Source organism: Heteronotia binoei, chromosome 21 (genome assembly GCF_032191835.1).
Source record: "Heteronotia binoei isolate CCM8104 ecotype False Entrance Well chromosome 21, APGP_CSIRO_Hbin_v1, whole genome shotgun sequence".
Classification (NCBI taxonomy): Eukaryota; Metazoa; Chordata; class Lepidosauria; order Squamata; family Gekkonidae; genus Heteronotia; species Heteronotia binoei.
Genome location: NC_083243.1, coordinates 59,092,556 through 59,115,447, shown reverse-complemented (window position 1 = coordinate 59,115,447; position 22,892 = coordinate 59,092,556). Strand labels below are relative to the sequence as shown.

Here is a 22,892-nt window from a genome sequence, read left to right as displayed (position 1 = left end):
CATCCAATCCCCTTGGTTGATGAGGGGCAAAATTGTTTGCAGAGTGGACATTCTGAACTTCTGGTACAAAATAAATTTGTTCAGATTCCGAAGATCCCTGATTGGTTTTAGACCCCTGTCCCGCTTGAGAAGCAGGAAGTAACGAGAGTAGAAGCCTCCCGTCCTGGCCTCCATAGGGATCCTCTCTATGGCTTGTTTCTGTAAGAGGTTGCTCACCTCCGCCAGCAGAGGCGGGGAAGGGGGAGTGGTAATTACCACAGATTGGTTCGGAATCTGAGCAAAATCTATTTTGTAGCCTTCCACTACAATGGAAAGCACCCACCTGTCCGTAGTGATGGACTCCCAGGCCGACAGGAATGGGCGGAGGCGGATAGACGAAGTGGAAGAGGGGATGGTGACGCGTGCTGCCAGAAAGTCAAAGGCCCTGCTTTTGAGGGCGAGTGCCCTTGGACTTGCCGGTGGTCTGTGAAGCATAACGGTTTCTGTTGTTCCCCCTGTATGGGGACCTACTCTCAGGTTGAGCAAAGCGAGGTCTCCACTGCTGTTCCGGGGAGAACTTCTGGTACGGCTTCTTTGCCCAAGGCTTGTGCCACTGTTTCTGTCTCGCAGCTCTGGAAGATGCCGGTACGCCCAGGTTCCTGGAAGTTTTTATACTTTTATCCATTTCCTGGAGCGCATTGTCGGTGGTAGAGCTGAACAGGCCTTCGCCCTCGAAGGGCAGATCTTCAACGAAGGCCCTGGTGTCCTGCTGGAGAGCCGTAGATCTGAGCCAGGAGTGGCGGCGGAGGCAGATGGCAGAAGTGATGGTCCTTGTTGAGACGTCGACCATGTGCTTTGCTGCAGCCAATTGTTGTTTGGCTACAGCAAAGCCTTCCTTCTGCAACTTCTTTGCAGCTGACCTCTTCTCCTCACTCAGGGAAGACAGGAGGGGAGTTAGTTGTTCCCACACTGAGATGGGAAGATCCGATGGTGAGATGGGAAGATCCTCAGCCGTATGAGACACTGGGGAAGGTTCCAAAGCCCAGTCCGGATCGTCGGTACCGACCTCAGAGTCCGACAATGAAGACTCTCTGTGTAGAGAACGTTCTGAGAGAACTGGAGTAGACTCTCTGACGGGCGACCGGATCGACACCGACGACCGAGGTTGGACTTCCTCCACCACCACGTTGCGTCTGTCAGGTGGGACAGAGATCGATGCCGAAGGACGTCATCTAGAATGTTGAGACAGCCTGGACATGTGGGATGCCTTGGACTGCTGGTCCCAGTCTGCGAACTTGCGAGGAGGGTACCACTGGTACGGTGGGTAGGGATAAGCGTAAGGAGGCCATTGGCGCTGCTCCCATGATGGAAGCGGTGGGAAGCAACGAGTTACTGTAGTCGGTTCCAGCTCTCTCCAGCCCCTTGCCTGATCCATCGGTGCCAAAGGCTCCATCGGCGCCGACACCTCCACCTCCGAGACCGAGTCGCTCTCACTGCGACGCCTGGACCCTGAAGAGTGGGAGCGCTGAGTCAGGTCGATGTCGTGCTCTGATGCCAATAGGCGCAGCTGCAAAGCACTGTCTCTCAACACCGAAGGGCTACGACGCGGGGACGGCAAGATCTTTCTCGGTGGAGCGGTCGATGTTGAAGCGTCATGCGAAGGCAAAGGGGTGCAGGTACCTCACCGCTCAATTCTTATGCGTTTGTTTGGAGAAACTCAGACAGTGTGCGCAAGAATCGACGCGATGTCCCTCGCACAGACAGAGGAGACAGAGGGAATGGCCATCGGGGGGGCAATCTTCTTCCCACAGGAGCAGCACCTCTTAAAAAAAAGGTCTTTCCATAGACGTCCAGGAAAAAACCCCAGGAAAGTCTCTGAGGGGGAAAATACAGGGGAAAAACCAAGCTCCAAAGGGCAAGTCCAACAAACTTTTTATTTTTAAACAACACTAACTATCTAACAACTAACTAACTACCCACACTAAAAAAATAACAAACGGGCTTTATACAACAGGCAAAAAAAGCAATCCAAGATTACTTTACCGACCGGGGACACGAAAGGAGATCCTCTCAGCACAGCAGTCAGAAAGGAACTGGCGGGATCCTTGCGCTGCTGCCGGCAAGCATGCGCACTGGGATGTCTGCACATGCCCGTTGGTGCCGAGCACGAAAAAATCCCGGGCTTTTTAGGTACCGATTCGGGGATCGGCGCAGGCGCTCTATTCCATGAGTGTGAAGCACAGAGACCACGAAGAAGATAGAGCCAGAGCTTCCTTTGCCCAATTCCCTGGATTGCATTAAGACCAACAAGTGCTAATGTATTATGTTTTATTTTAAGTTTGCTAAAAATTTTGTTTGTCTGTGCCCTTTATAAAGTTTATATCTCTGCTACCTGGTATTACATTTTATGACACACATGGCCTGGCCCAACAAGGTCTCATTTATATCAGATCCAACCCTCATAACAAATGAGTTTGACACCCCTGATTTAGATTATTCTTAAATTACAAAACAAGAAACACAGGAGTGAGTAATATCACCAAAGGAACAAAGCTGAGGGTGACTGTACTGAAAGAATCCTCATGCCTACAGGAGAGCCAGTTTGATGTAGTGGTTAAGTGTGCTGGAGTGGGCTTGGGTCAGTCATAACTCTGTCAGAACCTGTTCTGGAAAGAGCAGTTTCTGTCAGAGCTCTCAGGCCCACCTACCTCACAGGGTGTCTGTTGTGGGGAGGGAAGGGAAATATGAAGTCACTCTGAGACTCCATCAGGTAGTGAAGAGTGGGGTTTAAATCCAATCTCTTTTGATTTATCAAATGGTCAGAGACAAAGCTGCATCATTGGACTTCATAAGGGTCTGTACCTGGAAAATGCATCAGTTTGTAATTCACACTTTAAGAATGTTTAAGGATAAACTTGAAAATGGAGATAAAAATAAAATGTGCAAAATGACCCTATGGATACAGAAGTTTGCAAGCTACACAATGAACTGTCCAGAGACAGAAACTAGTTTGAAAACCCAAAGAGAGGTCATCACTCTCCCACAATCTGTTCTGAGATTTCAGAACCTTACTGCTTCTCTCATATTTCAAGCCCTCCTTAGCATCCATGAGGGTTGAACATTATTATTAAAATAATGTAAATAGGCTCCCCGCCCCCCAACTTTAGGGGCTTTGAAAAGCTATGCTTTTGATAGTTAGCAACTCTAAGGACACAATGTCAACTTCCTTTTCAGTCGGGTGTATTACAACCTGCCCTGCAGTCCCCAAATAGGTATTTTATCAAATATATTGCTTTTTTTTTATGAGGATACAGCATTGGTGGGGGCTTAGATCTCAATGAATGAAAGTTTCCAATTTTTTATTCATAATACAAGACCCAAAAAGAACCTCGCATAAGCACAAATGTTTTAAGTTTTACTTCAAAAGTCACCATGCAGGAGGTAGTTCAAAGGAGACAGGACACAACCTGCCTTCTCATTCATTATTTAATCTGTTTCAGCAGTCAGATTCCATATTTTTGTGGATGTAATTTTGTTTCATCCAAGCTAACCTCCACATTCAGAGGCATTAAAGTCTGAATACCAGTCCCGTGAGGCAATACCAGGGGTGAACCTCAGTGTCTATGCTCTGTTGTTCGCCCCCAAGAGTTAATTAGTCAGCCACTGTGTGAGAAAAGATTACCAGCCTGATCCAGCAGGGCTCTTTTTATGTTCTTTGTTATATCAATTTCTGTAAACAATGACAAGTTCCTATTCTGCAGAATTTACAATAATTTAGGTCAAAGAAAACACCAAATGGAAGAGAAGGGAAGGCATGCATAAGTAAGAAAGGACTGTGCCTTCAATTTCACACCTAGTTTCAGTGGAGGATGAAAACTAAAGGGTTATGCCAAAGGCTTCACAAAAAGTATGTGTGTTTGTGTGTGTGTGTGTGTGTGTGTGTGAAGCAAGAGAGAAAACATAATGGAAGTGTTCTGGGAAGTAGTTCCAGGCATAAGGAGCAACAGGAGAACAAAGGCAGAGTCAGCTGAGGGACTGGAAAAGAGGCGGCAGGATTCTGTGGTATCAGAATGGAGGCCAACAGTTAAATGAGACAGCCAGAATAATACAGGTAAGGGGTTGGGGTGTTCAGTTAGGCCTGGGGAAATCAAGCTCAAATCTCCGCTAAACCTTAAAACCTTAGCCTGACTGACCTCAGAGTTGTTGGGAGAATAAGCAGAGGAGAAGAAAACACCTGGTTTCACCTAGAGCTCCTGCAAGCCAGGTCCTTACCTGCTCACTGGTCGTCAACCAGTGGACAAAAAGATAAACAAGTAAATGGGTAAAAAAATCTATTTCAAGAGCAGCCTTCTTTTTATGTGCATCTAAACTGGTTAGCTTACCTTTGAATCCCAATTCTTATTCAAGTAGTAAATGCATGTGATGCAGCGTCCATCTCCATTGGGGTTGTCTACATGACGCACATACCCAGTTCCATTCCCAGGGTAGCAAGCGACCATAGCCTAAGAGAGAAAATAAAAAGTGAAGGAGAAGATTATTTTTCATAACTTACCACAGCTTTCTATTTACTCTTTTGGGGTGATTTAATAAGTAATTCCAACCTTTCCAAGCCATCCATGAATGAGTTTATTTACACAAAACACATTTACAAAGACAATTCCTACTCTAGTAAAACTGAATGCAATGGTTCTAAAGGAGAATGATCTTAGTGAAAACTGTGGAATAATGTTTCATTAACAAGTTAGCAATTTGAACTTTGTGAAACTCAGGAATAGTCTATAAAGTACCAGCAAGGAAATTGTTTTTTGTTGGGTTTTAAAAGCAGGATTCATCAAGGAACAATTGACACAATTTTTTGGGTGACTCCTACAAAAATAAATGAGAACTAAGCAAGTGCTATCTGAGTGCATGTGGATGAATTAAGCAACCTCTTGTCCATTCCAGTCCTATTCAAATTTGGTGGAGTTGAATTAAGTAACCTTCTTATCCATTCCAGTCGTATTCAAATTCGGTGTGGTTGAATTAAGTAACCTTATCTATTCCAGTCCTATTCAATTTCACATCTGTATCACATTTTCACCTTACCCTTCCTTCCACTGAACTTAAAGTTGTATACATGGTTGTCCACTTCCCCCCCCCCCCTCGCACCCCACAAAACCACTCTAGGCTAGGGCTGATAGAAAGTGATTGGACCATAGTCACACCATGAGATTAACGGCTGAGTGAAATCTCCTACATCCTAACCCAGGGGTCCCTAACCCATTTCTGCCTTTGGGAACATTCCAATTTTAGGATGGATATTGGGAGCCATCCCAAAAATGCTTCAACAGAAGACAAAGTCAAACGCAAAATGGCTGCCACAGAAGAAAGAGCCAAATGCAATACCTCCTCCCTTGTTTTGAAAAGGAATTGCAGGGCAACCATGTGGAACTCATCAAGGTGCCTTATTAAGAGTCTGGCCATTGATCAGTCAAGGTAATACTGTACTTTGGAAGCATGGTCCAGCCACTGGGAGAACAGCAAGACTGGGCAAGATGGTGTAGGCTTCCACTCCTGCTCTTATCTCCCCTCATGAACAGCCCAGCTTGCTGGACTCTTTAGACGAGAACAAAGCTCCTCCTCTGCTTTGTGAACGAATCTCATGGCAACAATCAGTCAGACATGAATGGGAAGTGGAACCACACACTTGCTAATGGAAGCCTGGAACCTTACTAGTTCTGATCGTCCAGAGGCTGCAGCTGCTACTGCAGCTCTGGAAAACCCTTTCATTTGAATGAAGGCAGCCAATAACAAGCCCTGCTTTACAGTGGCCCCATCTACTTTCTGAAAAGCCCAGTGAGCATAATGGGAAGTAGTGGTAGATGCCATGGTGCCCATGAGAACCACCTTGGGGAACCCTGTCCCGGATTAACACCCAAACCACTACAACTCACTCAGATGTCATACATCCCTAAAACAGCCAATCCCACAAGACTGTATTTGTAAACCCTTGTGCAGGAGAGAGGAAGTAGTCAATCTGGAGCAAAGAAGTGCAAGGTGGAGAAACAATGAAGGCCCTCTAGGCAGATTCACATTGCCCCTCTCCCAAAGTTCCATTTCTGGAAGAAAAAATAGATTTGCTACAACAGTTTCCTGTAATGTCCAGTCTGGGGTTATTCCAGTGGCTTTTAACTGAAGGACACTTACTGAAAATTCGCCGTGAAATTCATGGCATCTGGAACACTTAACATGCATCTCAATGAAGTCTGTGGTGGAGAACTTCCTACTGTGCTCAGTTATGTCTGGTACCAAACTGTTTCACTGAAAGTTTGCCCAAGTGTAGAACTTGGGTTTTAAAACTTAGAACAGGCTATAAATTCTGATGCTCAAACATTCTGCCTGTTTTCCTCATTTGTCCATAAGAAGTCTGCTCATGCTGTAGTAACACTTTTCACTATGATGTCATTATTTTAGGTACTGAAATGCCTGAGTAATTCCCTCCCACCCACCATCCTCTTTTGAAAAAGTGCTCAAGCAATCCTGGGGTGCGGTCAGACGTCCCAAAAACCCCGCTATTGGTTTCCATCTTCAAACTGCCTTGTATCTTGTGTCTGAAAGCATCAGCAACTGCTGACTTCCTAATGCCTTAAAGGAAGGGAAACTTCACTGACTTCAGGCATAGATCTCTGTAAAGATATACAAATTGTGCTTTCATAAGGTAGTACGTGTCTACTGGCAGGACTGAGCTTTAGAAGTAACCAAGTACTTTTATAAGCAACACTTCTCTTCAGACAGAGCATGCACCACCAATTCTCATTTTCAGTAATCCAACAGAAAACCAAATATAAAACACCCTCAAAACCACAAAACACAACTGAAGATGAGACAGAAGAACACACACATTTAGAAGTGGGAGGAGGAAGATCTTCCTTACAGCACGTACTCATTTAGCCTGTTTTTACAACTAGGGAGATACCAGAAGAGGCCTGAGGCCACAATTGCTAGTGACTATGATAGCGATTGTAATCTAATACTCAAGCGTATGTACACAGGGAGTTACCACCATTGCCTCAATTTTCCTGGGAGGCCCTCATTTGAGACTGGCAAGTGAGAGACAGGCCTTAGAATCATAGAGTTGGAAGGGACCTCCATGGTCATCTATTCCAACCCCTGCACAATGCAGTATATTCATAAATACCTCCCCCTCCCCCACACACATACCATCCCCAGTGACTCCTGCTCCAAGCCCAGAAGATGGCAAAAACCTTCAGGACCCCTTGCCCTGGAAAAAAATTGCTGACTGACCTCAAAGTGCAATCAGCATTTCCCTGGGTATGTAAGATAGGGTCATGAGAACTAAGCACTGATGCAACCCTTCCCACCCTCATTCTCATGATCTGCGTAACTCACAGAATCAGCATTGCTGTCAGATGGCCATCTAGCCTCTATTTGAAAACCTCCAAGGAAGGAGAGCCCACCATCTCCCCAAGGAAACCTGTTCTACTGAGGAACCACACTCAGGAAGTTCTTCCTAATGTTAAGTTGAAAACTCTTTTGATGTAATTTCAACCCGCTGGTTCTGGTCCAACCTTCTGGGGCAACAGAAAACAATTCTGCACCATATTCTATATGACAGCCCTTCAAGTACTTCAAGATGGTGATCATATCACCTCTCAGTCGTCTCCTCTTCAGGTTAAACATGCCCAGCTCCTCATAGGACTTGGTTTCCAGACCCCTCACCGTCTTCGTTGCCCTTCTCTGTACACATTCCAGTTTGTCTACATCCTTTTTAAATTGTGGTGCCCAGAACTGAACACAATACTCTAGGGGGTCTAACCAGAGCAGAGTGATGCCATCACTTCATATGATCTGGAGACTATACATCTGTTGATACAGTCCAAAATCGCATTGGCCTTTTCAGCCACCGCATCACACTGCTGACTCATATTCAGTATATGGTCTACTAAGAATCCTAGATCCTTTTTGCATATACTACTGCCAAGACCGCAAAGAAGGAATACTTTGCGGCCAGGATTGCGTCTGCAAATTCGCGCCCGGCACAATTATTTAAGATAATTGAGAATTTGACCACTCTGCCTCAGGGCAGACCAAATGCAAGGGAATTGGAAATAGGCTGTGAGGCTTTTGCGAAATTTTTTGCAGACAAAATCTCATCGCTCCGCCATGACCTTTCCGCCACGTTGGACACAGTATTAGAAACCGAGGCTCCGTGCCTGTCTTCTGATGTTAGATTGGATCACTTTGACACACTTAGCTTAGGGGAAGTCGACGGGATTCTCTCTACAGTGCGCCCTACAACTTGTGATCTTGACCCATGCCCCTCCTGGCTAATTAAACCTTGTCAGAGGGAACTAAGATATCCTGTACGGGATGTCATAAATAGATCCCTCTTGGAAGGGCAATTTCCAACAACTTTGAAAGAGGCCATGGTCCGCCCTCTCTTGAAAAAAAGTACAGCAAACCCGGCCGAATTGGCGAATTATCGACCGGTCTCGAACTTACCATTTTCAGGTAAAGTTATTGAGAGGGCAGTGGCGGCACAGTTACAGAGATTTCTGGATGACACTTCCGCCTTAGACTCCCACCAGTCCGGCTTTCGTCCGGGTCACGGGACGGAGACAGTGCTGGTCGCCTTGGTAGATGACCTCCAGCGGCATCTGGATCGAGGCGGCGTGGCGGTGCTGATGTTGTTAGATTTGTCGGCTGCGTTCGACACGGTCGACCATCGGCTACTGGCCCGCCGGCTTGCCGACACAGGGATTAGGGGGTCGGCCTTACAGTGGCTTTCCTCCTTCCTTGATGGGCGGGGACAAAGGGTGGCAATTGGGGGAGAGCTGTCCCAGAGGCACCCACTAGTGTGTGGGGTGCCACAAGGTGCAGTTCTCTCCCCGATGTTATTTAACATCAACATGCGCCCCCTTGCCCAGATTGCCCGGAGGTTTGGGCTCGGGTGTCACCAATATGCAGACAACACCCAGCTCTATCTGCTAATGGACGGCCAGCCTGGCTGCGTCCCGGAGAACCTGGACTTAGCATTGCAGGCCGTGGCAGGTTGGCTCAGGCTGAGTGGGTTGAAGTTGAATCCAATGAAGACAGAGGTCCTTTGCTTGGGCCGTGGTGCCCTGGGGGGGGGGGAATCCCCCTTCCGGCTTTTGACGGTGTACCGCTGAAAGCGGCCCATAGAGTCAGGAGCTTGGGGGTTCTTCTGGAGCCTTCACTGTCAATGGAGGCACAGATAGCAGCCACTGCCAAGTCCGCGTTTTTTCATCTTCGACGGCCGAAGCAGTTGGCCCCCTTTCTTGGGCGCCAGGACCTAGCAATGGTGATCCATGCTACGGTCACCTCGAGACTGCACTACTGTAATGCCCTCTACATGGGGCTGCCCCTATGCCGAACTCGGCGGATGCAGCTGGTGCAGAACGCAGCGCTAGGCGGCTGTTGGGGCTCCCAAGATGGGAGCACATACAGCCGGGGCTGCGCGGACTGCACTGGCTGCCGGTGGCGTACCGAGTTCGTTACAAGGTGCTGGTTATTACCTTTAAAGCCCTATATGGCCGAGGACCTGTCTACTTGAGGGACCGTCTCTCCCCGCATGAACCCCAGAGAGCGCTGAGGTCAGCTGGAAAGAACCAGCTGAATATCCCTGGGCCAAGGGAGGCCAGATTGAAGTCCACCCGGGATCGGGCCTTCTCTATAGCGGCCCCCCTACTGTGGAACCAACTCCCGGAGGAGGTATGGGCCCTGCGATGCTTAGATCAATTCCGCAGGGCCTGTAAGACCCACCTCTTTAAAACACCCTTCACATAATACCGAGCCAAGAAAGTCCTGCTGGATATGTTCTATGTTTTAATCACTGGATTTTATGAAAGATCTTAATTATAGCACCATAATCTTAAGTCTAATGTAATTTTAATGATTTTAAGGATGATTTTATAACTGAAATTGTATATGAATTTATAATTGATTGCACATGGTTTTATTGTATACTGTATTTACTGTATTGTATACTGTATTGTATACTGTATTTACATGTTGTGAACCGCCCTGAGCCTGCTTGCGGGGAGGGCGGGATACAAATAAAAAGTTATTATTATTATTATTATTATAAGAGAAGTCTCCCCTATCCTATGATTATGCATTGGATTTTTCCTACCTAAATGCCGAACCATACATTTATCTCCATTAAAATTCATTTTATTGGTTTTAGCCCAGTATTCCAGCCTGTCAAGACCATCCTGTATCTGTCTTCTAATGTATTTGCAACCCCTCCCAATTTAGGGTCACCTGCAAAATGTAATAAACATTCTCTCTATTCCTTCATCCAAATCATTAATAAAGATGTTGAAAAAAACAGGTCCCAGGACAGATCCTTGAGGCACTCCACTTGCCACTCCACTCCAAGAGGATGAGGAACCACTCACAAGCGCTCTTTAGGTGCAATCTGTCAACCAGTTAGAGATCCACTTAACAGTAACGGGATCCAAACCACATTTTACCAACTTGTCAACAATAGTATGTGGAACCTTATCAAAAGCCTTACTGAAATCAAGATAAACGATGTCTACAGCATTCCCCTGATCCTTTCTCAAAAAAGGAGATCAATTCTGGTCACTGCACCTCAAAAAGGATATTATAGCATTGGAAAAAGTCCAGAAAAGGGCAACTAGAATGATTAAAGGTTTGGAACATTTTCCCTATGAAGAAAGGTTAAAACGCTTGGGGCTCTTTAGCTTGGAGAAACGTCGACTGTGTGGTGACATGATAGAGGTTTACAAGATTATGCATGGGATGGAGAAACTAGAGAAAGAAGTAATTTTCTCCCTTTCTCACAATACAAGAACTCGTGGGCATTCAATGAAATTGCTGAGCAGTCAGGTTAAAACTTCTTCACCCAAAGGGTGATTAACATGTGGAATTCACTGCCACAGGAGGTGGTGACGGCTACAAGCATAGCCAGCTTTAAGAGGGGATTGGATAAAAATATGGAGCAGAGGTCCATCCGTGGCTATTAGCCACAGTACATATATATATGTGTGTGTGTATGTATATGTGTGTGTGTGTGTACACACACACACACACACATATATATATATATACACACACACACACACACACTAACCTGATCTCATAAGAACATAAGAGAAGCCATGTTGGATCAGGCCAATGGCCCATCCAGTCCAACACTCTGTGTCACACAGTGGCCAATATGAGTGTGTGTGTGTATATATATATATGTGTGTATATGTATGTATATGTGTGTATGTTTGTGTGTGTATATAGGTATATACACATACACACACACACATATATTGGCCACTGTGTGACACAGAATGTTGGACTGGATGGGCCATTGGCCTGATCCAACATGGCTTCTCTTATGAGATCAGGTTAGTCTGACATGACTGGAAATCCTTATAGCTGTGGATATGTTCCTTTAAAGGCAGTCCTAGTTAGATTTCCCTGAGCCGTCACTTAATGTTAATTATAACTGCATTGTCTTAGCATGACATGAACATGATTGTGGCAAAAATTTTGAACCAAATCCAGCCACCTTCTGAAAAGTAGTGGGCTGCCTATTGTAATGGGGAAATGGAAAGAGTAACTGTAGCAGAGTTATTGTACCCTGTTGAGCTAGAATGCCAACTCAAGTCCATTAGCAGGACTAGAACAGAAATTTATTTCATGGCATGTGTATGCCTTTGCACAGCCTCCTAGTTAATCGCTGGCATCTCCGGTGACAAAGATCTAAACAATCATACCTGGAAAAGGCCTTTGCTGGAGATATCAGACGGCCACTGAGAGTAGATAAGACAGTGTTCTGAGCTGGCATAAAGCAACTTCATATATTTTCTTATTTAAACATTCTGTAGCCTGCTTTTCTGTCAAAAATGGCACTCAGTGCAGCTTACTCACATCTATTCACCCCATCTGAAAATCTTTTCTGGAGGGCCTTTTAGACTGATGGATAGCTTTAGAGCGCTGAGGGCCTGTAGCAATGGTGAGATTTTTAGAATATGGCTGTGATACTGCAAACTGCTTTTATTCTCTCTTTTATAATTTTTATCTTGCTGTTAAATAATTTTTAAAAAGGGTTTTAGCCATTACGCTTACAGTACAATCTTACACAGCATGATACCTTTTAACCCTATTGGTTTACAAGGGTATAACTCAGTTTAGGGTTGCACTGTGAAACTATTATAATTTATTGTATGTTGGCTGCTTTAGCATTTTCAGTGTTAATTATGGATTTGAGTATTTGTGGTTGCACTGACTTAGATGGCATTCTAATTATTTATTGCAGTTTGTGCTGGGTGGAGTAGAAAAGCAGAACAGAAAACCACCTCAACCATTTTTTAAAAAAAAAAACAGCAATCATAAAGATTACAAATTCATTATACTTTCCACTCCCAACTCTCTCTGCAGGTACAGAACCCTTACACAGCCTCTAACTGGTAAACCAGTTCCAAAAGCAGCAATAAAACAATGCGAAAAGAACAATGTTATTTGTCTGGGGTCTAAAAGCAATGATACTGACAGGCAAACATCCATCATCCTTCTTGCACTTATTTGGTAGAACTTTCAGTCACAGGATTAGTCAGTAAACCTGCTACCCCCATGGGATCTGTCAGGAACAAGGTCCTGACAAGTTGTTCTATGCTGCATATTTATTCTGGGTGACAGCAACTGTATTTTGGATTATCTCAGTATTATTGTCATTGCTTACTAGGCTTTCGTATGTCCCATATCTTCGTTTATATTTCCTTATATCAGGGTGTCAAACTCATTTGTTAAGAGGACCGGATCTGACATAAATGAGACCTTGTTGGGCCAGGCCATGTGTGACATAAAATGTAATGCCAGGTAGCAGAGATATAAACTTTATAAAGGACACAAACACAATTAAAGATTTTTTTTTTAATTTAAAACATGACTAAAGCATTAGCATTTGTTGGTCTTAAAGGTGCTTTCTTTGTATCTCTCCCATGTGATCCAGGGAACTGGGCAAAGGAAGCTCTGGCTCTTTCCTTCCCCAGGGGACCAGGAGGAGAGGAAGACAATAGAAGAGAGGCTTGACTCAGTAGGTCTGCTGTGTGATTGAGAGGGTCTGGCAAAGCAAGCTATCCCTCCCCCCCCTTCCTGCCCAAGGTAGGCGTCTCAGTCAATGGAGAAAACAAAGACTTTCCTCTGTAGCTCCTGTATGATTGAGCAAGCCTTGCAAAGCAAGCTGTTATGCAGAAGGAAGCAAGAGAGGGAGAAGGAAGCCGATGACAGCCAGTTGCTTGGGGGCCTGATAGGAGCCCTTCAGGGGCCTGATTTGGCCCTGAGGCTGCATGTTTGACACCCCTGCCTTATATATTCATTGTTATGTATAATCCATATGTAACCATATGCAATCATATATCACCACATGTAATCACATAGTCATGTATAACCACATTAATCTAACTGTAGTATAATAGAATGTGGGAGACTGGGGCCTCTGGGAAATGAAAGCACGTGAGGGAAAGCTTATCATTCTCCGTGGTTACAGAGATGAGCAGCAACGGAGGTGTATCTACCTTGTGAGAATGGCCTTGGAGGGGAAACATCAAAGTCTGGGAACACAATCCAAAATAACTGTTGATGGGAAGGTTGAGCAGGAGAATTTCTGGTCATTAAATTGTATCTATAAAGAACTGCTAAGTTTCAGTTTATATCATATCACTTCTGGCAAGACATCGGTCTTGCCCACATGCTACAAGCAATGCTCCCTCTAAGCTGTGGAGTCTTGTGAGCAACAATTCTACTTTGTGAGCTACTGGCATTAAAGTTGTGAGCTACTGCATACATTAGTTTGCTCTGGAGCCATTTTTCCTGAGCTAAGACAAAAATGTGTGAGCTGGAGGCAAAAAAACTGTGAGCTAGTTCACACCATCTTAGCTTAGAGGGAACACTGACTACAAGTCTGAAATATGTGTTTGCTTTGCTGATGCACTCTAAACAAGCTTTTTCTGCTATGAATGAGAAGTCCACTTGAGTGTTACCTGAGCAAAACCTTACAGAACTCCAGAACATACAAGTTTGTATTCTCCCACCACCCCCACAATAAAGAATTAAAACCAAGGAAAAATTAATATTAATCAAAAGTCTAGACATTTGGCCAGTGACCAACGTGGATCATAGGAGGGAGGGATTCAAAATTCCCTCCTTCACTAATAAATGAGGGCTGCAGAAAGAGAGGCTTACAGGATGAGACTGATCATGTCCTTAGCCAGGTGGCAGTGTCCCCTGGTCCATCTCATGAATGCCACCACATTAAAAAGCTCAATCAGCTGATTTAAAAATCAGGCCTGCAGCACAGCAGGATGAGGCATTCTTGTCCTCTCCCCATGCTTTCCAAGTGCCAAAACAGCTGTGTGCAGGGGCAAGGGTGGCCATTTCAGCACTAGAAAAGGGGGGGGGGACAAGAACACCTCCTTCTGCCAAGCTGCAGGCCTATTCAGAAATTTTTTAATCACCTTACTAGGCTTTAAAATGGTTTTAGAATCACCACAGGATCTGGTGACATCGTCACATCTGGTTTGGCTCTCAGCAAGTGCTCAGGAGAGTCAAATTCTACTGAGAAACAATATGAGAATTATGAAAACAATGGCTTGATCCTGTGTGGTGCCTAGTAGTTCCTTTAGCCACCTCCCAGCTCCCTGAAAGGAGGCCAGTCTTAGGAACTTACTACCAGAGCACTTTAAGACTAATCTCAAGAGGGAGGCAAAGCTCTTCCACCTTCCCCCAAGGTTGCTGCCACCAGATTTGTATTTTTCAGGGCCCAATCCAACCCTGTTTCCCCTGAAGGATCAACAATCTCCAAATGACCAAAGAGATACTTATGGCATTCACTCTCTCTTCTGAGTAGGGTCGAAAGGCACTGGTCCCTTCTGCAAGCCACTGACACCATACAAAAGGTTAAACAAAATTTATTCTGATAGTACAGCTTATTTTCCCAACACCATGTAACAAAATAACTTAAGCTTTAAAAACTGTCTATTTACCTTGGCCCTCAGGCCAATTGTAGATAGTTGCGGGATAGGACAGGGTATAAATTGAAAAATTAAATTAAATTAAAATTAAAAGGTTCAGAGTTCCACAGGCACTCCCTTCTAGGACGGTCCCGCCAAATCCACCAAGATTCCCTATAATACTCTTACTGACCCTCAAGTCACCACAGCTCCTTGCCTAAGCAAGCAGCCAGAAGACTAAAACTAGGAGAAATCTCTTTTACTAGCCCACCAGCCTCTAATTGGCAATCAACGCCTAATGCCTTGCAGCTGGTGGTTCCACCCTGGGGCTTGCAATGGAAGGTGAGAAATCCTGCAGAACTTAGTCACTAAAACTTAACCCTGGCACTACATCCTGTCCTGTGCTTCTAGGTTCATTTTTGTGAAAAAGTAAAACAAACAAATCTAGTCTGTAACACCGCCAATGTAACAATAGTTTCAAATTGCCAGCATTTGACACTTTGCATTTCCACAACACAAAAAGCAAAGGCTAAGCAAATAAACTGAAGTTAAATGGAATTGTCTGGCAATATAATCATAATTTTGCTTGCTACAAACACCCCAGTCTCATCTAATTACTGAAACGATCTTCTTCCTTGCATAAGAAGGGTGCTGCCTTGTTCTTTAGCCACGTACCTTCCCTAGGATGAATATTTAACTCCAAACACTCATGTTCTTTCGTTACAGTTTTGCTGCAATTCTGAACGTTAAAATTCATTTTTTAAAGTTCAAACTGCATGCAGCAGTTGTTCCCCTTTATTTTCACAGAAGTGCACATCATTCTGAAAACCTGAAAACCTATTTATGGCATGCAGAGCATCGTCTTGCCATCGCAACCTGAAATCTGAGGCAATTGAAAATTAACTATTTTTCCTTTGGGATAGTCAAGAGCTAGCCTCCAATTAGCAGATGTAAACACACTTAGTACAGCAACTTATACACATGCGTACACACACATATATATCAGTGAAAGCTGTTTCAGTTTAGGAAGACTTCCTCAGAACTGCTGTGCGATCTGGCTCCTTGCCAGCAAGATGATGACTTAATGACAGTGCTACGTGCAGAGCGTGAGGCTATCAGCAATCAAATGCAAACTTCACTCCAGAGTACTCTTCATGGTGAAACTCCTGGGGGAAGGAAAAGCACATACAAAACATACATTTCTTGCCTCCGATTCTTGCTGAAAGCTCCCTTTTAATTTTCCCTTCTCTCTCTCTCACACACACACACAAAAACCTTCCTTTATTTTGTATTTCCCACATCCTTTCAAAGCTTTACTCAAAAATAGAGAATGCCTAGGTAGGCTGCTTTTGGGAGGAGGATTTGAAGAACAGGGTTGTGAAATTCTTAACCAATGTTTTTAGAATTCAAACTAGGGTTGCAGCTTGTAATTCCAGCAGGAAGGGGTGCCGTGCCTTTGTAGATGTAAGATAGCCTTTTCCCTTTGCTGCTCTTCCAGGGCACAGAAAGCTACTCCTGTTATATTTCTGAATGTTGTGCAAGTATTAAAGGAAGAGGAGACTTGCCAGGAAAATAAGTGGCAACTTTTATTCAAACACAGCATGCTGTTTTTCTGGGATGAGATAAAGAACAAAGATAGGGCTTGGGCATGGGGATTTTCAGCTGTGAAACTTCCTTTCCAGGAATATCCAGCCTTGGTTTTATCCCAGGCATATTTCCCCGACAATTTAATTTAAAAACCCAAAAAAACTTAACTCACTCTTCAAAATAGCAAACATAAAAATAAAACAGAAGTGTTTTCCATACAGGAACAGGCATGTGTAGTTTCCCATTGCTGCTGTAGCTGCTAATACAGCACAGTGGCTACTGGGCTTCCACATGGCAGGTCCACTCAGTTTCCCTACTGAGGTCTGCTGACAGTGGCTATATACCCATACTGCTAAGGTATTTTTGTTTTAAAACTGACCAACGGTAATTAAATGTTATAGTAAAGTGTATCTTTGCTATACGCAAATCAATATGAGCATCATGTTCTCTGAATTCACAGCAAAAATCTCTAGCCCTTTTTACTGAAGATATCCACCCCACCCCCTTCTCTGCTATGAAAGAGGCTAGAGAAGTAAAAAATGAAACTGTGGATTCACAGGACCTGATACACTGATTGTTGTTATGCTACATTCCTGTTCCTGATTTAAAAACTGAAACACTCACTGGTGGCAAGGGAAGGAATGAAACTGGTTGCTGTGAGAAAAAACAAAAACAGCTGGCATGTTACAGTCTTATCCAAAATTTTGGAACAAAGCAGCTTCCATCCCAACAGCATTGACTCGAGTGCAAATAAGCTGTGTAGAGATGGCCACAGTATCAACAATCAAAGGATGAACATGATGAGTGAGAGCAGGTATGAAGGAAAATATGGATCTGAATACAGTGTGAAAAGGTCTTGAAATAATTCCATAATGCCATGTGTTTATAACTACTTAACGCAAAAAATAAACTGTGAACTTGATCAGTGCTAACGAATGTGAGACATCTGCACTTTATAGGGGAGAGAAGTAGTGTAGGATAACTGGACTGTAACTGACCCAACAAGTACAGTAATTTTAGAAGATGGTTCTGCTTCAAAAGGTTTGAGCACCAGTCTAGTACTGGATTTTTAAGTGGAGGGTAGGAAGAGATAAAATTTACTCAATTATTTATATATTAAGATTTATAGCCCTCCCTGCCCTGTACAAAGAGCCCCGTGGCGCAGTGGTAAAGCTGCAGTACTGCAATCCTAAACTCTGCTCACGACCTGAGTTTGATCAGGCTTGAGGTTGACTCAGCCTTCCATCCTTCTGAGGTCGATAAAATGAGTACCCAGCTTGCTGGGGGAGAAGTGTAGATGACTGGGGAAGGCAATGGCAAACCATCCTGTAAAAAGTCTGTTGTGAAAACGTTGTGAAAGCAACATCACCCCAGAGTTGGAAATGACTGGTGTTTGCACAGGGGACTGACTACCTTTATTTTTACTCCCCTGTACAACAGGGCTCACCTTCCACCATGGAATCCTTCCCCCCCCCCCCCCATATGACAAAACAGCTGAAAAGGGAAGCAGAGAAATGAACAAGGCATGGAGTGAGGCCTTGTCAACCATTGTACTTCCTTTCCAGGCAGATAGAATTAGTGGGACCTCCTTCCCAAGCAAGGAGGCCCACCAGAGTCTAACTGCACCATCTTTCACAAGACAGTCGAAAATCCTCTAGTTGTGCAGATAGTTACGTAATGGTGACATAAGTTGTCTCATAATGCAAATAACCATTTTTCTACTATATTTTATGAATGATTTTTAATATACTGTGATCAGTATTTACTTTTAAGGACAGGTGAGATTACAAACATTCAGAGTATATACTTAATCCACTGAAACTCTGTATACATCCCTCTCCTGAAATGGAAAGGCTCTACCCTTCGGTTATGTGATATTTCCAATTCTTGTCAATGGGGCTTGTGTAGGAAAATTTCCTAGTAGGCTGTGCCTGATGCAGTCTGACTGAAAGTCACTGCCTATGGAAAAAGAGAAAGTCTTTTTGATAACTACATGAGATACAGTGAGCAAGAGTTCAGATGTACAGGAAAATAACTGTACATGAACTCATTAAAGACATCCAAAGCAGATTTTCCCCATTAAGGGTTTCCCCATTAAGGAAACAGAGACATGAAAACCTTAAAATAGGTCTGCTTGAAGGTATTTTAAATAGCCTTATATCAATATGGCAGTACAACAACTTGCGGTGCCTGAGATATTCTGAATTCTATACTCCCTGCAAGCCCTTAATTCTGTTTTATTAATTACTCACTAGAATACTAGTAGAGATAACATACTGAATAATGTTTTACACACTACCATTAAAAGTACATATATTTTAATATCGTTTCCTAGAGTATTATAGCTAGAAACAAATAAAAGTCACTTGTCCTAGTTGCATTCCAGCATTGCAGCTGGTAGTCTCAGATGCAGATAGTGATCACAACCCTCAGGCCAATTCAAAGGACCCAGTCCTGTGATATTTATTTAGGAATATACTTACTAAGAATAAGCCCCATTGTGAGAATATATATAACAGGCTCTAGAAAGAGGCTCTGAGCGAGTGCCCCAGCCTTGGTCACTCAGCATCAATTTGCTGTGGCATCTAGCATGAGGATAATCAAGCAGATGCTGAAGGTCAACATTACTTTCATCTGCAGTGCATTGTTGCCACCTTTTCCTGTCATATTCATCCTTGCGTTTAGAATCAGCATGTGCTTGGCGGTGACCTGGGTTTTTTTTGGCCTGGCCGCATTATTGTATACCATAGGGTATGTGCCTCAAGGCAGCTGTTTTCTGTGGGGGAATTGATCTGACTTCAGTTTCCCATCTCCTCCCCCATCCTTTCAGCTTCTACCTAGGAAAAGGACAGTCTAAAGCAACTTACATCATTCTCCTCTTCCCCTTTTGATCTGCACAGCAACCCTGTGAGGTAGGTTAGCCTGAAAGTCTTTGACTGGTCCAAAATCACCCAGTCAGTTTCAACAGCAAGAACCTGCAACTGGCAGACCCGGCTCTGAAACGCTAACTGCTACACCACCACTGGCTGTCATAGAGGGGCTGCTGCTGAACAGTAGGAAGCAGTTAGGTCTAGTTAAGTCATGCCAGACAGGTAGCATCAAGTAACTCAGTAGTTAAGTCATGGCAGACAGGTAAGCATCAAGTCCCCAGTGGGTGCTGCCAGGCCTTGGGTAGCCAGCCTCCAGGTGGAGCCTGAAGATCTTCTGGTATCACAACTGCAGACAGCAGATCTCTCTCCCCCTGGAGAAACTAACTGCTTTGGAGGGTGGACTCAATAGCTTTATATTCAGCTGAGGCTTCTCCCCTTCCCAAACTTTGGCTTCCACAGGCTCCACCACAAAACCTAGGAGCATGGTTGTGCTTGCTAGTGAATGGGAACTTGGGCATGTGACAGGAATATGCATGCAAGGGCAGGTAAGCAACAGTGAAACCTTTCCCTAGAAGCCCTGGCAGCTGTCCCATCTCAGGGTATGCTGATGCCGGCCCTGAACTGTACCAAGGCCATAATAGGAAAAATAACTGCTATGGTTGCCACCCTAGCTGATAAGGGGTGGGTAGGGAGGTATTGTTATATGATACTTCTCAGTCAGTAACATTAAAAGCATGCAATGTTCTAAGTAATATAAGTCATGATATATTCATCTCTGGACACACAGCTACACACATGGAAGAGAATCAACACAGGACAGGCATAGAAATTAAGAGAATGCAGAGGGGTCTACAAGTCCTTTTGCTGTTTCCCACCCTTACACAGCTACAACAGCGAATAGTCGGATCATGCTCAGAGATACACAAAAGGCCAGTGTGCAAACATCAGAATGCTAGCGAGAGAGAGAAAAGTACACTTGACCATCCAGCTGTATTTTGTATTTATATTGCATCCTGAATCAGAAGATTTCAAAGTGATTCCTGAAAGCTGTTCATGATTGATCATCATTAATCACTTCAGAGGGGAAAGCACAGGAAAAGTAAGCAATTTTTCAAACAGCCACTGACAACAGCCTAAAGACAAGCCAAAATCCGCTGATTCCAGAAAATATACTTCATTCATTGGCCAAAATTACTGAACCTACTAAAACTGGTGTCCAGTCTTGTATACAGTAAAATGCCCAGTGCCTCCACAAACAAAATCACAAAAGCTCACAGGGAGTTTTGACATAATTTCCATGAATATTTTGGTATCATCCACATGTACTAAATATACATGGCTGTGCACCATAAAAATAGAGTGTATTTCAAGGGCAGATATGTTTTAACTGTGAAAGACGCGCCTACTTGCTGATGTGAATCCTGCATCTGCAATTAAACTAAGAAGCCACAACTAGCCTCAGGAAGGAAATTTATATGTACAGCTGCCACTGAAAATGGACAGTGGCATGTGGTTGGTTGGTTTTCCCTTTCATATTTATAAAAAGTACCTCAATTTAAATGAAAAGTAAGAACACAGAATCCAGGATGAAGCTAAGCAAATTTATTTTCAGAGAAAAAAGATTTTCAACAGTGTAAGGGACAGGAATGGGAACAAGATGTAGTATTGGCTTCAATAGTGTCCCCAAACAGAAGTGAACATGATAATGTGCTGCCCTTAGAGACAGTCTTCCAATAAGGACAAACCAGCCTAGCTCTCACTGAAATGAATTATTCAAAGAATCAAAAGTGTGTGTGCTCCCTACACATGAACATACACACAGAGACAACATAACAACAGACATATTGCTAATCAACAATATACCATTCCTACTTCAATTACAAGTCCAGTTAACTGCATTAAAGCCACCGTATAAACTCCAGCTCTGGACCAGATAGGGGGGTCAGCTCTGTTGCTAATGCAATGAGATTTATATCAAGGGCTCATTGGTGTTACCTGTGTAATCAATGAGAAATAAATGTCTAAAGATGTATAACCTACCATGGAAGAACCCTGATTATTTCCTAGTTCATCGATCACACTGGAAACTGCTACATGAAGAAAGCAAGGGTATTAATCTCTCAACCCAAGCAGCAATTCTTCCCAGGAGATTTTTTTTCCAGGGGATGTATACATTCTTTGTCCTATGGATGCTGACTCTGGAGAGATGCTGCCACCACCTGACAGAAAAAACTGTAGGGCTCCATCTGCACTTGATAACAGTACCTCACATTAGCTTAACAAGAGAAGAAGAAAGAGTATTAGGGGGGGGAAGGCCATTCAAGCAAAGTGCACACTCAAAATCAATGTAGTAAAAGATTCTCATACAATGTAAAAGGCTATTCAAATAATCAGTTTGTAAGAGATCTATGGGCCAATTTGGCTAACCAGCTACACTGAAATACAAACTGGGGCTAAATGCAGGAAACCCCATTCTGAAACCACCTACTAGACTAGAAGCATAGTAACAAGACTAGGGCCAATTCCGCACTAGACCTTTAATCCTGGTTCTGCCTTGTCCCCAAACTGATTTTCTACACTAGAATAACAGAATCATAAACTCATAGAGTTTATATGTGGAATTGGTCTAGAACTGATGCAGCTCATAGGGCTCTGGAACCTGATTTGCAACAGTATTCTAACTGCTGCTTCCAAACCATCCTTTTTCAACAGGGGAAAAGTTTTGTCATGAAGGCACCAAAAGGACAAACGCTTTCTGTCCTCCAATGGGAACTGAAACTGCAATGCTGAATGGACTTTCCCACCATTTCAAAAAGAAAGGATAAAGAAATATGTATGATGGTCAGCTTTGTTTCCTTGGTCATTTAAGCTCAGACTTTGCTCCTTGAAGGCCTATGGAAACTTTTAGAAAGCTTTGATGCTTCTTCACAGGCAGAAGTTCCTCCAGGGTAGAACACCTTCTCAACATCAAGGCTTTGTTAAGTGTTTGACCATTGTTTATATGCGTATAGAACCAGACAGCAAACACAACACATGTCTACCTATCTCTTCAGGCAGTGCTCAAAACAGAACTCCATCTATATTACATTCTGGTTGCTACTGCAATACAACCAGGACACATAGCATATGGACAGGAGCATCATAAAAATTTCCTAGTGTAAATTAAATGCCACAGGATGTGAATCACAAATAAAAATCACAATGTGTAAAGCAATTATTTTTTAATGAAAATATCAGTCGTAACCAGTGGGGTTTTTTTGTAACAGGAACTCCTTTGCATTTTAAGCCACACACCCCTGATGTAGCCAATCCTCCAAGATCTTACAGGGCTCTTAGTATAGGGCCTACTGTAAGCTCCAGGAAGATTGGCTACATCAGGGGTGTGTGGTCTAATATGCAAAGGAGTTCCTCCTACAAAAGAAAGCCCTGGTTGTAACTAATTTTATTTTCAAAAATTGCTTTT

The 22,892-nt window shown here is 43.7% G+C and overlaps 1 protein-coding gene across 2 annotated transcripts in view; it reads right to left on the bottom strand.

Annotated features, from left to right (window-relative positions):
* EGLN3 (egl-9 family hypoxia inducible factor 3) overlaps window positions 1-22,892 on the bottom strand; it is a 49,946-nt gene that overhangs the window by 11,313 nt on the left and 15,741 nt on the right. For both annotated transcript variants that reach the window (XM_060261881.1, XM_060261882.1), the window contains exon 2: window positions 4,362-4,481. In XM_060261881.1, the coding sequence (XP_060117864.1) occupies window positions 4,362-4,481 (120 nt within the window). The remainder of the gene's footprint in view (window positions 1-4,361; window positions 4,482-22,892) is intronic.